The sequence below is a fragment of the Cnephaeus nilssonii genome, assembly GCF_951640355.1.
Source record: "Cnephaeus nilssonii genome assembly, chromosome: 5".
Classification (NCBI taxonomy): domain Eukaryota; kingdom Metazoa; phylum Chordata; class Mammalia; order Chiroptera; family Vespertilionidae; genus Cnephaeus; species Cnephaeus nilssonii.
Window position 1 is genome coordinate 2,285,107 of NC_137076.1, and position 15,692 is coordinate 2,300,798.

At 59.5% G+C, this 15,692-nt stretch overlaps 1 protein-coding gene across 3 annotated transcripts in view; it reads left to right on the top strand.

Annotated features, from left to right (window-relative positions):
* Nucleotides 1-15,692, top strand: part of ANK2 (ankyrin 2) — a 300,444-nt gene that overhangs the window by 175,145 nt on the left and 109,607 nt on the right. For all 3 annotated transcript variants that reach the window (XM_079771700.1, XM_079771698.1, XM_079771699.1), the window contains one exon: nucleotides 10,783-10,884. In XM_079771700.1, the coding sequence (XP_079627826.1) occupies nucleotides 10,783-10,884 (102 nt within the window). The remainder of the gene's footprint in view (nucleotides 1-10,782; nucleotides 10,885-15,692) is intronic.

Below are 15,692 nucleotides of genomic sequence, written 5' to 3' on the forward strand. Positions count from 1 at the left end.
GTGGGGCGGGTCACGGGCCGAGGCCATGGACAACAGCGTGTCATCCGTCCCATGGTCCCTCCTCTCGGTCCCAAGGCCCCAGAGCATCCCCAGCGGCTCCCAGCACCCGGAGATCAGGACACAGGCACCCTCGGCCTTTCTTTCGTGTATTAACTAACGAGTAACTCGGTGGTCAGCGAGTCAGCGCCTCAGGACGGGAAGGGGCCTCGCCGGATCCGGTCTAACCCCTTATTAAAAAAATTAATGCCCAGATTCGATCAAGTCCGCACCATCCACACGGGTGACAGCGGTGGAACCAAACCCGGGCGGGAGCCGGTAGCGGGAGTCTCCACTCCTCTGCAGGTCACACAAGAGCGAGAGGAGCTTCCTGCCTAAGTGTTAGTTCCTGCTGATGCTGTCATGGCTGCTGCTCCCGACACAGCGAATTGAACTCCACTGCGGCCGGTCCCAAGCCTGCTGCCCTGGGCCCCCTGCTCCCCGAGGACCCAGCACAGGGCGGGCCCTGCCCCCAGCCCTCCTGGCTGACGTGTGCTGGAGTGAGGGGCGGTGGTGCAGGTGAGGGAAGAGCAGTCGTAAGAGTGGGGGGACTTGGGAAGGTATCACAAACATGTCACGTCACGGGGGCCTCGAATTTCACCTTCTCAATCACACACGAAGTTCCAGCATCCTGCTCGGCGTGTGGCCACGCGTGCACATGCCTGCTCTCTGAGTGGCGTGTGCTGGTGGCTTGGAGCCTTTCTGAGGACAGTGGGTGCCTGGGAGGTCCCGGGTCAGGGCACGTGTGGGGCAGGGGTGCGGCCCGGCCTCGCTCACCTGGCCACTGGCTGATGTACAGTCAGGCCCACAGGAGTCCCATCCCCCAGGCTCTGTGACAAGCCCGCCTGGCGGCCACTCTGTGAGCCACGGGGCGGGCAGCTGGGAACGGTTTGACCACCGCCTTGGGCCTGATCAGGCGGAGAGCCTGGGCTGGGAGGCTGTTTGTGGGGGTGGTTTCCAGCTCACTTGCGTCGGGTTAATAATTGGTCTGTCTGTTGGGAAGCAGAACGTTCCGGCAACCCCAGGGGCAGGGCGCGTGCCCTGAGGCTCGCTCTGCCCATCTCGTCCAGGCGTGAACCGTGCCGTGGGGGCAGTGCCCTTGGAGGCCCCGGGCAGCCCGGGGGCAGGAGTGTGGGTGGCTCCCTCTCTGAGCAGAAAGAGACAGCCATCACATGACCTCACTCATATGTGGGATCTAACGAACCAACAAATAAACTGATGATCAGAGGGAGACCCAGAGACACAGAAGCATGGACAGACTGAGGAACCTCAGAGGGAAGGCGGGGGAGAGATCAACCAAAGACCTGTGTGCGTCTACGCATGACCCATGGACCAGACAGTGGGGGGAGCCTGGGGGGAGGGCTGGGAGAGGTTAACGGAAAAAGGAGACCTATGTAATACTTCCGACAATGAAGATTAAAAAAAATGAAGAAAATCTGAATTTCCCTGAGCCCTTCACCTAAATAAAATAATGTTAACGTTTTCCTTTAAAAAAAGAAAGCAGGTGCTCTCCTGGGAAGGACAGCTTCCCGTGTGGAGGGGGCGGGGGAGGGGGCCGCCGTCAATCGTGTGCGTCCGGGGCGGGCCACCTTCCTAACAAACCTCTGCGGGTTCTTTTACAGGGAAATCCGCCCCAGACGTTGTTACCATGTCTCAAAGGCTGAAAGGGGTGGCCATTGCAAACCTGCAAATAAAGTTTCGATTTGTCATTCTTAAGATTTAAAGCTTTTTTTTTCGTTAATCCTCCCGGAGGGTCTTCTTTCCATTGACTTTTGGGGGAAGTCTGTGTGAGCGCAGTCAGGACCGGTGGAAACCGGACCGTCTGTGAAGTTGGAAGCGCCCCTGCCGGTGCCACGGGGCCCGTCGTGGTCCCCGTGTCTTAAACCTGAGAAGGGGCTGTGGTCGCCTCTGGGCTTAAGAGATCACAGAGGTAACAGTCTGCTCTGCTGGGGAGCGGGGTCGCGGGGTCGCGGGGTCGCCAGCACACGTGGGTTCCTGTGAGGGGGCGGAGAGCGAGGGGCCTTCTCTGGGTAACACAGATGCTCTCCGTAGAGACAGCCGCGCCGCCGGCACTGGAGTCCGTGTGTACAGCAGTGGCTCCCAGGGCGAAAAGCAAAACAACACCCCTCCCCCCGCGCCGGCGGCATAGCTGGCCGGGTGGGTGTAAAAATAGCCGCAGCCGGGCTGGAGGTGGGCGCGGAGCGGCCTGCAGTTGCTGGGTCCCCGTCCTCCTGGCACCAGCCGGTCGGCCACATGGGGAGACCCAGGGAGGGGTGTGCAGGGCCGCGGGGCAGGGGAGCGGGGGGCCATTTGCAAGGACTGTCCCCCGGGGGGCCCAGGACCGAGCGCGGGGGGCGGGGCCGGGCCCACTGACCCGAGCTGTGCAGGGCGATGGGCAATGCTGCTCTCTGCCCCTCGTGCCACGCGAGCAAGAGCGTGAAGGCCCCGGGGCCCTGGCAGGAGGCAGACGGAGCCCCCGACCACTACGGCTGCCCCAGCGAGGACGCCGCGGAGCTGGGGGCGCGGGTAAGTGCCGAGCAGACAGCGCGGAGCAGTCAGGGCCTAGCGGACCTCATTGGTCAGGTCCCCGCGCGTCCTGGGAGGGAGTAACCTGTGTGACGCAGCGATCGGTCACCTGGGCACTGAGTCAGCGGCTGGCGCCCCCGCACACTGTGGCACCACAGGTCTCCCTTCTGGTTTCGCTGGGCAGTGCCGTTTGGGGATAAGCAGCTATGCCGTCTCTTCAAGGTGAAGTTTCTCCAAAGCTGAGCCTGTGTGTGACTGTGGACAGGTTTGTTTATACACGGACCCACGTTTTGCTGCAGGTTTGTGCCCTGTATGGATCATGCTGGTTCCCGCTGCTTTTCTGAGCACGTGCTCACTGGAAACCCCAGCCTCAGCCCGTAAGGACTTATTTTTCTTAGTATATATATTTTTTATTTCAGAGAGGAAGGGAGAGGGAGAGAGAGAAACATCAATGATGAGAGAGAATCATGCATCGGCTGCCTCCTGCAGGCCCCGGACTGGGGATGGAGCCCACAACCCCGGCATGTGCCCTGACTGGGGATCGAACCCTGACCTCCTGGTTCATAGGTCGATGCTCAGCCACTGAGCCACGCCGACCGGGCCATAAATATGTCTAATATTTGACTAACTCCAGTGAAAGGCCTTTACATGCTGCCTGATCATGATGAGACTATTCTGTGAAGAGGCTTAAACGTTGAGCAATCACATGTTGAAGTTAACTTTCAGATTTGAATAATTCAGAGTCGGTCTGTTCCTTAAATGGCTCCAAAGACTTATTGCTGTGGTTTTTTTTTTTACTGTCGGGCGAGGCCAGGACCTTCCTGAAACAGCTTGATTTTCCCGTTCGCTGGAGAGTGACGTGTGTCTGTGATCCACCAGGAGCCGAACTTTGGGCTCATTGCAGGTTACTTACTTTGGAGCGAAACCACGAGCTCGGAAAGGGCCACGCTAGGCCAGGGGCTGTGTTCAGAGCATCCCTCCGGCTAGTAGAGAGGTCGCAGCCAGCAGCCCACCTGGAGGCAGATGCAGTCCTGGGTCCCGGGGCAGCGGGGAGAGAAAGTGCACCCTAATTGCCAGCCCACCATGAGCGAGATGGGCAGCTGTGGGGGGCGCAGTGGGGGTCCAGAGGTGTGTCACGGCCAGGACACAGCACGGACAGTGACGGGCCACCTCACAGGGACAGCTCCGCCTCCGGGTTGCAGACATCACAGCTTGCCGCCCTGTGGGCTGGCCGCAGACTCAGCCTTGGGGTCAGCAGCAACACTGGCCTCTCTCCGGGGAAAGCCCTCCGATCAGGCGGGTTCGGGAGAGTCCATCCCGCTGCGGTGTGTGTATCAGAAGCTCCACGTCTTCGCCATGCCTCCGGGTGCCCAGCACCTCGCAGAGGCTCAGTAAGCGTTTCTGGGAAACAGGAATACATTAACGACCAGGGAATCATCACGTAGCACATCGAGTTGTGGGCCTTTGCCGGCTGCAGGAGATCAGGCTCCCAAAGAGACCAGAGGCTCTGAGATTTAAACAGAGGTACAGGCGCAGAAGGCATTCCTAAAACCGCTTAAAGCGCTTGGCGACTAAGACGCTTTCATTGTAACCTTCTGCTCAAAACAGGCACGCACCCACTCCGAGTGCTGTGGGTGGCGCTTGCATGAAACATATCCTATGTAATAATCCTATATAATAAAGAGGTAATATGCAAATTGACCATCACTCCAACACACAAGATGGCCGCCCCATATGGACACAGATGGCCAGCAGGGAAGGGCAGTTGGGAGGGACCAGGCCTGCAGGGGAGGGCAGTTAGGGGTGACCGGGCTGGCAGAGGAGGGGAGTTGGGGGCGACCAGGCCTGTGGGGGAGGGCTGTTGTGGGCGACCAGGCCAGCAGGGGAGGGCAGTTAGGGGGGGACTAGGCCTGCAGGGGAGGACAGTTGGGGGGGACCAGGCCAGCAGGGGAGGGCAGTTGGGGGCAACCAGGCCTGAAGGGGAGGGCAGTTGTGGGTGATCAGGCCTGCAGGGGAGGGCAGTTGGGGGCAACCAGGCCTGCAGGCGAGGGTAGTTGGGGGGGGGGAGGGACCAGGCCTAAAGGGGAGGGCAGTTGTGGGTGATCAGACCAGCAGGGGAGGGCAGTTGTGGGCGATCAGGCCCGCAGGGGAGGGCAGTTGGGGGCAACCAGGTCTGCAGGGGAGGGCAGTTGGGGGGGAACCAGGCCTGCAGGGGAGGGCAGTTGGAGGCAACCAGGACTGTAGGGGAGGGCAGTTGGGGGCAACCAGGCCTGTAAGAGAGGACAGTTAGGGGCAACCAGTCCGGCAGGGGATGGGAGTTAGGGGCAATTGGGCCGGCAGGGGAGCAGTTAGACGTCAATCTGCCTGGCAGGGGAGTGGTTAGGGGGTGATCAGGCTGGCAGGCAGAAGTGGTTAGGGGCAATCAGGCAGGCAGGAAGGCAAGCGGTTGGGAGCCAGCAGTCCTGGATTGTGAGAGGGATGTCTGACTGCCCGTTTAGGCCCAATCCTGGTAGGGATCGGGCCTAAACGGGCAGCCAGACATCCCTCGAGGGGTCCCAGATTGGAGAGGGTGCAGGCTGGGCTGAGGAATTCCCCCTCCCCCCCCCGTGCATGAATTTTGTGCACCGGGCCTCTAGTTATTCTATAAAGGAACATATATTTCCTGGGATGATTATTCTCTATAGCAAGTTGTACATATAATGCAATGGTGGCCGGCCAGCATGACTCAGTGGTTGAGCGTCGACCTATGAACCAGGAAGTCATGGTTCAATTCCCGGTGAGGGCACATGCTCGAGTAGTAGGCTCCATCCCCAGTGTGGGGTGTGCAGGAGGCAGCTGATCAGTGATTCTCTCTCATCATTGACGTTTCTATCTCTCTCTCCCTCTCCCTTTCTCTCTAAAATTAATAAAAATACATTTAAAAAATAAAATAATATGCAATAGTGACCTTTTAAAGAGATTCTGTGGAAGACTATGTTGTGAACACAGGAATAATCACACAAGCAGTCAGTGTCTGACATGCTAGCCATGACACTTTCTCACAATGAAGCTCATGCCGAGCAAACGTAACTACTTATCTGGACTGTGCAGTAGCTTCCAGAGCCTTTCTTCTGCTCCGTTTAACGAGTTTAGTCCCACTCCGTCCAGCGGCTTGTCCAAGGTCACAGGGTGACGGAGCCAGGACCCCCCCTCCCCTGGAGCGAGCTGGCTTGGCAGCCACATTGCTTCCTTCCCACACAGACCTGCTGTAATGCTCACCCACTTCCCGTGGCTGTTTTGGGCTTAATGTGCTTTTAGCGGGTGAAACATGAAACCCATTTGCCACAGGAAGTACCTGCTGCTGTTCTTGTGCCTTCATTCCCGACGAAAGCTTTCTCCCTGGAATTGGGGGCATCATCACAGCACATCGGATCGTCCACACTGTAACTGTTGGACTTTCCAGAGCTCACATGCACCTCCTACTTGTGTGGGCTCCTGCGACTATAAGGGCACGTTTTTGTGCCTTTCCTTAAAGTCCGCGTCTGAGGAGCGTGGGAATTACAGTCTCTCTGAAGCGGAGTCACTTCGGTGTCTGAGCGAATGGACAGGTCCAGAGGAGAGGCTGTGAGCCGCGAGAGTGGTTTTGATGAAGTTTAAATGTTGCCAACATCGCGTTTATTTTAAATGTTGGGTTGTTTTTTCCTCTTTACCTACCTCAGTTATGAATGAGATACGGGGCGACTCCTGGGTTCTAGTGAAACAACTGCTCAGTAAACACATCCTGTCCTCAGTCTCGAAGTCTGATCGTTTGCCCAGAAACAGAAAGCGGCCTCTCGGGGCAGAAGTGACGGGTGAAAACGACGGGGGAGACGGCTTAGGTTTGCGCTTCGTGTCTGGGTTGTTGGGCTGATGAGGGAGATCGGTGGGAAGGCCCCACACAGCCGTCCAGCAAAACACACGCTCGCAGGAAGGTTTGCGACGCTGTCCTTTCTGAAAACCACTTGTCACATCCAGTTCCCCCAGGTTTATGAAAGGAGAAGAGTGTTTTATCAGAAATAAAAGACATTCAACAGCTTCCTATGAAGAAGGTATGTGCTTCACACATGCATCCATGTCTCTATGATGCATCGTTACTTCCTTTAAAAAATGGCTCCTCAGTCCTGGGCGGTGGGCTCAGTGGTTAGAGTGTCGGCCCCGTTCCCTGGCCCAGGGCAGGGTGCGTGCGGGAGGCAACCAGTGTATGTGTCTCTCTCTCATCAATATTTCTCTCTCTCTCCCTCCCTCCCACTCTCTAAATATCAATGGAAAAAGTATCTTTGGGTGAAGATTAACAAACAAATAACCCTCCACAGTTTCACACCTCATTTAATTCCTGCCCAGAGCCCTGGAGGGACACCGCCCCCTCCTCACACACCCCCCCGTGCCCCGCCCGCCCGTGTCCGCCGGTGGGGTGTTAGGACGTGTTCTTGTTTTTCTATCCTCAGGTACCACGGGCAGGACTAGGTCGGGAAGAACTTAAGAGGGAATTTTCTTTCTCAGCGCTGTGGGGGGCGGGGGTCATGCCCCACCTGTGGCGACTGAACCTGTGGGCTCGGCGTGAGGCCCCGTCGCAGTCAGAGCCCTGGGCAGCAGGGCCACCCGGCAGGGACGCCGGGCAGCAGAGCAGGGGAGGCTGGGGGATGTGTGCTGTGACGCTCCCCGGAGCCTCAGTTTCCCCGTCCTGCACTTTCCAGTGGGCACCGCCGGAGACACCATCTCCTGTGGAAGCACTTTCCCTCCGGACACGTAGCTTTTAACTTCTGTGCGCCAGCGGGAAGCACGCGGGAGGCCGCTGTGTGTCGCCACCGTCCCGTCCCGGGTCCTCCCCTCTCTGTGGCCGGAGGCCGGCAGCCCGAGGGGGTCACCCCGAGCCCCGTGCGAAGCTGTCATCAGACTGATCGTGTGGGCGGCGGGCGCTGTGCCCTGCAGACCGTCCCCGCCAAGGCGTACGTCTTGAAGCCTAATTCTCACCTTGTTCTTGGCATCTGTGTTCTGGGACCCTCTGCTCGCCTTCGCACTTGGACATGAATTTACAGTGCGTTTCCTCACTTTGGGAAAACGGAGCCTCTTAGCGGGTTCTGGGCGAATCCGGCCGACGGGCGGCCGGGCGGCTCAGCACTGCCTGTGCTCTGGGCCCTGGGACGTGGGACATTCTGGGGAAAAGCCCTCGGTGGCCGCACCGCGACCTCCTTCTACTTGGTAGAATTTTGACTCAGAACAGAGAAAAGCAGTTTGAAAACTTGTGATTTTCAACAGCAAAAGCAGCCCTGGATGCCACCCAGGCCCGGAGAAGGCTCCGAGAGGTCCCTCGGGTGCTCCTGGGGGCCGGAAGGCTCAGACACCCGGCCCCTCACTCTGCACAGCGGGGGTGCCCATGATTCCTCCCTCGGGGGCCAGGTGCTCCCCGTCTCTGCCTGTTCGTGTTGTTGTGCTTGTAGAGGCCACGGAGCGGCCTGGGCCAGGTTCCTGGCTTCCATCTGACCTGAGTTTCCGCGCAGAGACACCTGGCTGGCCTGATGGGTGGGCGCGCCACGACCTCCCCACCCCGGGGGGCCTCTGGAGGAGTCTGTCTCCGCAGGTCGCCTCTCCAGTGTGCGCGGCCCGTAGAGGCGGGGCGGTCGGCGGGGTCTCTGCTCAGCACGTGCGTGATTGGCGGGTACCTGAGCCCGGAGCGCGACCGTGTCACACAAGCCCGTGAACCGGCAGCTCACAGGTGGCGTCCAGGTGACTTGGCTCTGACGCTCCGAGGCTGGGAAACGCGCTGAATCGTGCGCGCCCCCCCCCCCCCCCCCCAAGTGCTGTGGGTCCCGGCCTCTCAGCCTCCTCTTCGCCTGAGACGTGATCGGGTTGCAGTCGTCTCCTTCCTGGTGTGTCACCGTGAGTGGAGTGACGGAACGCAGGACCCCTCGCTCCCACGGCCCCAGTGAGCGCGCAGTGAGCGTCCCGGTAACCATCGAGCCTCGGACCCAAGCTGGAAGCATTTTCTAGGCACAATCTCCTCTTAACACGTGTTTAATTCATTTCCTAAGTTATGCTTGGTGTCTGATGTCCTTTAGTCTCAGGCACACACCCTAGCGATTAGACATTGACGTACAGCACCTACATTTATTTTTAAGAACTACCTTTGGGAAATAACATTGTCATACTTTCTCTCCGTGGCTGTCCCATGTCACTCATTTGTGTTGTTCTACAGTAAATAACGTGTCCTGTGAGGTGTTGACATCCACACAGGTTTAGGTTTCACTGCTGGGTGCTGTGGCCAGAAACCCGCAGGTGGGAAACCTCCCAGGAATTTAGGGTTCGCTGCAAACTGAAACGTAACGTCCCAGGTGGCGCTTCTCCATGAGTCACAGCTCCGTCACTGCGCGTCTCAGGTGTGCCCGGGGTGCTCAGGTGTGCCCGGGGTGCTCAGGTGTGTTTGAGTGTGCTCAGGTGTGCTTACGTGTGCTCGGGGGTGCTCAGGTGTGTTTGACTGTGCTCAGGTGTGCTTAGGTGTGCTCAGGGGTGCTCAGGTGTGCTCGGGGTGCTCAGGTGTGTTTGACTGTGCTCAGGTGTGCTTAGGTGTGCTCAGGGGTGCTCAGGTGTGCTCGGGGTGCTCAGGTGTGTTTGACTGTGCTCAGGTGTGCTTACGTGTGCTCGGGGGTGCTCAGGTGTGCTCGGGGGTGCTCAGGTGTGCTCGGGGTGCTCAGGTGTACTTGGGGGTGCCCGGGGGTGCTGGGGTGCTGAGTCACTGCTCAGGTGTGCTCAGTCACTTTTTAGGTGTGCTCGGGGTGCTCGGGTGTGCCTGGGTGTGCCCGGGGGTGCTCAGTCACTGCTCAGGTGTGCCCGGGGGTGCTGGGGTGCTCGGGGTTGTCATGGGCACAGCCCTGAGGGTGAAGGGGACGGTGGGCACTGGGCACACCCTGGTCCTGTCTAAAGAGCTGATGTGATCCCAGACAGCAGACTTGGGCACTGTTACCTGGGCAGGGCACCCGAGACCGAATAGGAGGCCCGTGTGGCACGTGGGTGAACGTGAGGCGGTTTAGTCCTGGAGTTCGGTCTCCACCTGTGAGTCCTGTGCGCCCAGGGCTTCTCGTGGGAGAAACCACTTGAGTCTCGCTCTCCACGTCCCCGTAGCCCCCGTGAACCCAGCGAGAAAGCACACGCCCCGCCTAGCCCGTTGTCCAGGGCGGCAGTGCCGGGCGGAGGGCCGCCTCCCCCGGGGCCCCCTCTTTAGCTGCCCCCGCTCTGGGGGCCGTGGGAATCGCACAGACGCCGTGAGGTTCTCGGGCCCCTGTCGGGTTCTTCCCCTCCGGGACATCAGGCGTGAGAGCCCGAGAGGGGCCCTCCCGGGGAGGGTGGGGGAGGAGGAGGCCAGCGGTCCTCCTGCTCAGGGTGGAGGGGAGCGTGGGGGAGGCGAGGACCCAGAAAGCAGCCTCCCCGGGGACCAGCCTCCCCCGTTCAGGGCGTGTATCAGGGGCCAGAATTCCGTCTGATACTGAGAGAGAGGAAGGGAGAGGGAGAGAGGTGGAAACATCAGTGCTGAGACAGGAACTTCATGGATCGGCTGCCTCCTGCACGCCCCACACGGGATCGAGCCCGCCACCCGGGCATGTGCCCTGACCGGGAATCGAACCAGTGACCTCCTGGCTCCTGGGTTGATGCTCAACCACTGAGCCACGCTGGCCTGGCTGAAATCAAATCTCGTTTTCCCCAAATCGCTGGGGACACGGCATTGCCAGGGCCCAGGCCACACCTCTGAGGGCCGCCCTCGGGGCCTCTGCTCCTGGAGACGGGACAGGTGGCCGCTGGGTGACCACACCCAGACCCTCTGAAAGACAGGCCGGGGCCGAGGATGAGGCAGCCGGTGGCTCTGAGTCTTGTAGGCCCCGATTCCGTCAGCTGGACGCGAGGCTCCGCCTACAGCCTGGGCACCTGAGCCACACTGAGCAGCACAGGCATGGGGGCGCGGGGAATCCGTCTGCACATGTGACTGGCATTTTCATTTTCGTGTCTACACCCTGACAGTGCGGGTCCCTGGATGCCGATGTCCTCGAACCCCCCAGGAATACCAGGAACCCCCCAGGAGTACCGGGAAGGTCCCGCCCCTGCTCCGTGCTGGGAACTGGGCACAGACACACGGGCAGAGAGGCCTCCACGTGTAGGGCCTTTGGTTGTTGATCTGGTCAGCGACTCATGCAGGGTCTTCTCCTTCTCCCGCAGTCGGACAGCAATGCCAGCTTCCTGCGTGCGGCCCGCGCCGGCAACCTGGACAAGGTGGTGGAGTTCCTGAAGGGCGGCGTGGACATCAACACCTGCAACCAGGTAGGAGCTCGGGGGAGCGGGCCCAGGACACGCCTCTGGGCGTCGTCACAGCTGAGGCTGAGTTTCCTGTGGGGACCCAGGCCTACGCAGGCCATTTCCCCCCTAGCCGACGTCTGCGGCCTCAGACACGCGTGTCTAGGCTGAGGCTGCTGGGAAAGGAGGTTGGAAGTGGCTGTCGGCGGTCAGTCTGGCTGCGACCCGATCGGGCCGTCTGGCTGGACGCAGTGTGGATGCAGAATGATGTTCTCGTCCCATTCGGCACCGGCCAGGCACCAGGCCGGCTCCTTATTCCTCTGCTGCAGCCTTGCACGCCGGGTCACGCTGCTGCCGATGGGGATAGAGAAAGAAGAGGGTAAAATAAACGTCCCTCCCCCAACTTGTTTTAAAATGTGGATTAGAGTGAGAGGCTGAAGCCATTGGCTGAAGGGACGTGTCTGAAATCTATCCATGGCGTCCCGTCGACAGGGCTGTAGACAAAGCCCCCGTTTGGGACGGTGCTGGGCCGCAGGGGTGCGGAGGGTTCTGTGCTGGCGGCCCGAGGTTTCCATCGGGGAAGTTAAGGGTCGGTGCCTCCAGTGCTCTGTGGGGTGCGCTGAGCGTGGGTGACGCTGGTGTGTGCATGTGTGTGCACATGTGTATGTGTGTTGCCTGTGTATATGTGTGTGTGTGTGTGTGTGTGCGCACGCTTGGAAGAGCTGCTGGGGAGGGGCAGTCCTGGCTGATTCTAAGTGAACGGAGGCGTCTTCTCTGACTTATGTGTGGCATGACAGGCCCCGTCACCGGTCCTGGGGTCACTCCCGTGGGGCCGAGGGGGCAGGGAGCGGGCGAGAGCCCCGGGTGGACGCTCAGCCTCCGCTGCCGCGCTCGCTGGGAGCTGCCACGTCCTTGGTCCCTGGCAGGAGGCCCGTGGGACCAGCGGTGCTTTCGTTCCCGCGTGGGTGAGACCGAGCCCTCGTCTCCCCAGCTCAGCACTGGCCGGAACCGGCCCAAGTCCTTTGTCCCAAATATAAGATCATATCCTGTGTCTGCACCTCTTAATCATCTGATTTCCCACCATGAGTCTTATTGGCTAGTTTTCAGGGTCCTTTTGAACAAATAACTTGAGCTTTAGGTACTAATTAGTTACTTTAATAGAGAAAGAGGATCCAAGTCCCCCGTGGGTGCACAAACCACTTCCACAAATGCCTCGGGGATTGAGTACGAGATGGTTTATAATTTTCACATGTTACCTTAGGTTTTTTAAAAATATATTAAAAACATTCCCCCAGTTTTAATGTTAATTCATTAACTTTCTCAATTTGCTAGAGAGTAGACAATGAAACCATCAGTTCTTTTAGGTAAAAATTATTCTAAAATGCCAGGAGGAGCCCGGGGAAGACAAACTCGCCTCAGTCACACTGAGCCCCTCCCCCGAGGTATAACCTGAAGATTTGATTGTAGGAAAGATCTCAGGGTGTTTTTAGAAAAAATAATTTCTCTGCAGAAAAGACTCAGTTTGCTTTATGACCAAAAACGTCTTGAGTCCTCAGAGGTTGTTAGTGGCCTGACATAATTTCCTTGCCGTGGCCACAGTCGCCAGTGTGTTCCAGAAGAGAACATGAGTGTGTGTGTGTGTGTGAGAAGGTAGCATGATGTCATGCGACCACACACAACGGAGACCAGAGGCTCCAGTCTAAGCTCGCTCTCCCTGTCGGAGTCATTACAACCCAGAAAGGGCCCTCTTTTAGAAATGTATGTGTTTCTGTTGACTTCAGAGGGGAAGGGAGAGGGGGAGAGAAACATCAGTGATGAGAGAGAGTCATGGATTGGCTGAGGCCTGCACGCCCCACACTGGGGATTGGCCCACAACCTGAGCATGTGCCCTTGACTGGAATCAAACCCGGGACGCTTCAGTCCGCAGGCCGACACTCTATCCACTGAGCCACACCAGCCAGGGCCCAGAAAGTGTCCTTCTCATCTCCAGCACAAGACAACAGGAATACGTTCCACCTCCCCTCCCCAGGTGCCGTGTAGAGTAAGTATGAAATACGAAAAGGGACTCTCTGTGGGATGCGTGCCTCATTGCCATTACTGCATATAATTCACCAAGAATCAACAAGTTAAAACGGACCTCCACACAGAACAGGAGATTGTTCCTCGTCACCCGCGTTTGCTAGGATGACGTGAACTTGTCGTCTGGGGTCGGTCCTTGCTTTTTGCTGTGCAGGAATGCACGTCAAGGAAGGAGCAGGGAACCAGTGACTCACATTAGCGAACTAGCTGCCGTGTAGCAGCTTTCTGCTGAGGGCTTCACACATGACCTTCCTGCAGGGAGGCCTCCGCCCGGGTTTACAACGTAGACTCCAAGCCCGTGAGCAGTGAGGGGTCCCAGGGTCCCGGGTCCTGTCCGCTCCCCGGCCACGCTTCCTCCCAGGAGAACACATCCGCCTGAGATGGCCGGGTCTGCCCTCAAAGTGTACAGCGGGGCCGCCTTCCGGGTCAGGCTCCAACCTCATTTTTAACATATATTTCTACTGATTTCGGAGAGGAAGGGAGAGGGAGAGAGAGAGAGGAACATCCATGCAGAGAGAGAGGCGTGGATCAGCTGCCTCCTGCACACCCCGCACTGGGGATCGAGCCCGCAACCTGGGCATGTGCCCCGACCGGGAATTGAACTGTGACCTCCTGGTTCACAGTCCTGGTTCATAGGTCAACGCTCAAGCACTGAGCCATGCTGGCCGGGCACTCCAGTCTCATTTCTAATCTCCCATTGCTCGTCTGAAACGAGCTCGATTCACCCGTAGGTGAGCGTGCTGGGTGGTAGAAGGGGCCGTCAGGTCAGAGCGCGCCCGCCGGGACTGCTGCAGCCCCAGACCCGTGACGGACAGACAGGAAACACTTCCCGAAGGGCAGCGAGGCCGCGCTCGGCGAAAGGATGGCTGCTTTTCACCAAGGGCAGGCTCAGAGCTCCCTGGGCATGGGGAGGAGGAGGAGTCACCCCGTTTTGCTGGTGAGCCGGAGATTGTGGGGCGTTTCTCAATGCAGGCGGCGGGCAGAATACCGCTTGCGTGGGCGAGCCGAGGTTCCTAGACTGAAATGTGGGTGAAAATTTTTTTCTTTATAAAATTGCCTTATAGCTACTATGAGAATTTTCAAATTGAATCCAAAATTACCATTTGGTTTCAAATCACTTAAGGTTTATGGGGAAAATTCATAAATTTGGCACAAGACGATACATTTAACAAAAAACTTCACGTTTTCATTTTTCTTTTCCAAATGGTTACAAATCTGCCAAGTGTTACTTTCTTGAAAAGATTAAACTAGTAACGTACGTGTCTCGTTAGCTCATTTCTTTCAGAAAGAGGGTGAGTGCTCGCATTTGCTGCCTATTTCCGAGCCTCGTGTACACGCGCCCTTCGTACTTGCTTAGTGGCCGCTCGCACGCGAGGCCAACGCCCAGACTGAAAGGCAGACTAACCTTTCCGTAGGCAGGTGGCTGCAGGTGGACAGGGAGCCGGTGACCGGTCCCCACCAGCCCCGTGCTCAGTCCGGCCCATGTGTAGACAGTGCTCCCTGTGGGAAGCACGTCCTGGCCCCGCAGTGACCGTGCGGAGGAGTCCCCGTCGCGTTGGGCCTGTCCCGGGTCTCACACGAAAGGTTCGCGGTCCTTCAGGGGTCCTGGTTCCCACCTGACCTTTCGCTGCGGCTGTGAAGGTGCAGGACGGCCAGCCGGGTCCTGCTTTTCTTCCTCCAAGGTGGACGGCGAGGCCCGTGCTCCGTCCCCAGGAACGTGGGTGCTCCTGAGGAGGAAGGGGCGCCCGCCGGGGCTCGGTCGCCTGCTCACAGCCGTGACTCGGAGCTCAGGCCATGCCAGAGGTCTCGCTGGAAACGGTGCTGGAGCCAGGTCCCGGCCTGGTCCCTCCCAGCCGCGTGCCGGGCAGCCGGCTCCTCGGACGCGGTGTGGCGGCGGGAGTGAAGGCGGCCGCGCCGAGGTCAGCGGGGTGTGGACCACAGGAGGCCCCCAGGGGCCCGGAGCGGGCGTGCAGCCGGTGTGAGCAGGTGACACCCTCCCGGCAACGCCGCGTTTTCACGCGGATTCTGACCGGCTTCGCACACGGCCCGTGTGTCCGTGGGAGCTGGGCTCTGCTGGGAAGCGGCGGGTCGGGAAGGGCAGGCCTGTGGGTGAGGCGGACGTGTGGGACACGTTCCTACAGTCGCTCTGCTTTGTCAGTGGCATCGAGTCAAGGTCGTGAGCTGAGAGGATGCAGAGGTGATGGGGCAGGAGAGAGGTGTGAGGGGCCTCTGGGGGGAGTGCTGGGCTGCAGCGCACGAGTGGAGGTGGTGCGGGGCTGCGCGGAGCTCACCAGCTGGCCCGCGGCTCTTCCGTGGCCGCGTGCTGGGGTTGGGCCCCGGAGTCAGTTCCGTGCAGCCGGGGCTCTGGGTTAGCGATGGCGCCCGAGAGCGCCTGCCCGGGGCCGGGGTGGGAGCGAAGGTGAGCTTCCTGTGGGGAATGCCCGCCCAGTGAGCGCTGGGCCCTGGGACCCGGAGGGGGAGCACCCAGGGCGGGACCCGGAGGAGAGCATCCGGGGCGGCTGAGGGCGGGGCCCTGGGACCCGGAGGAGAGCACCCGGGGCGGCTGAGGGCTGTGCCCTGGGACCCGGAGGAGAGCACCCGGGGCGGCTGAGGGCTGGGCCCTGGGACCCGGAGGGGAGCACCCGGGGCGGCTGAGGGCGGGGCCCTGGGACCCGGAGGAGAGCACCCGGGGCGGCTGAGGGCTGTGCCCTGGGACCCGGAGGAGAGCACCCGGGGCGGCTGAGGGCGGGGCCCTG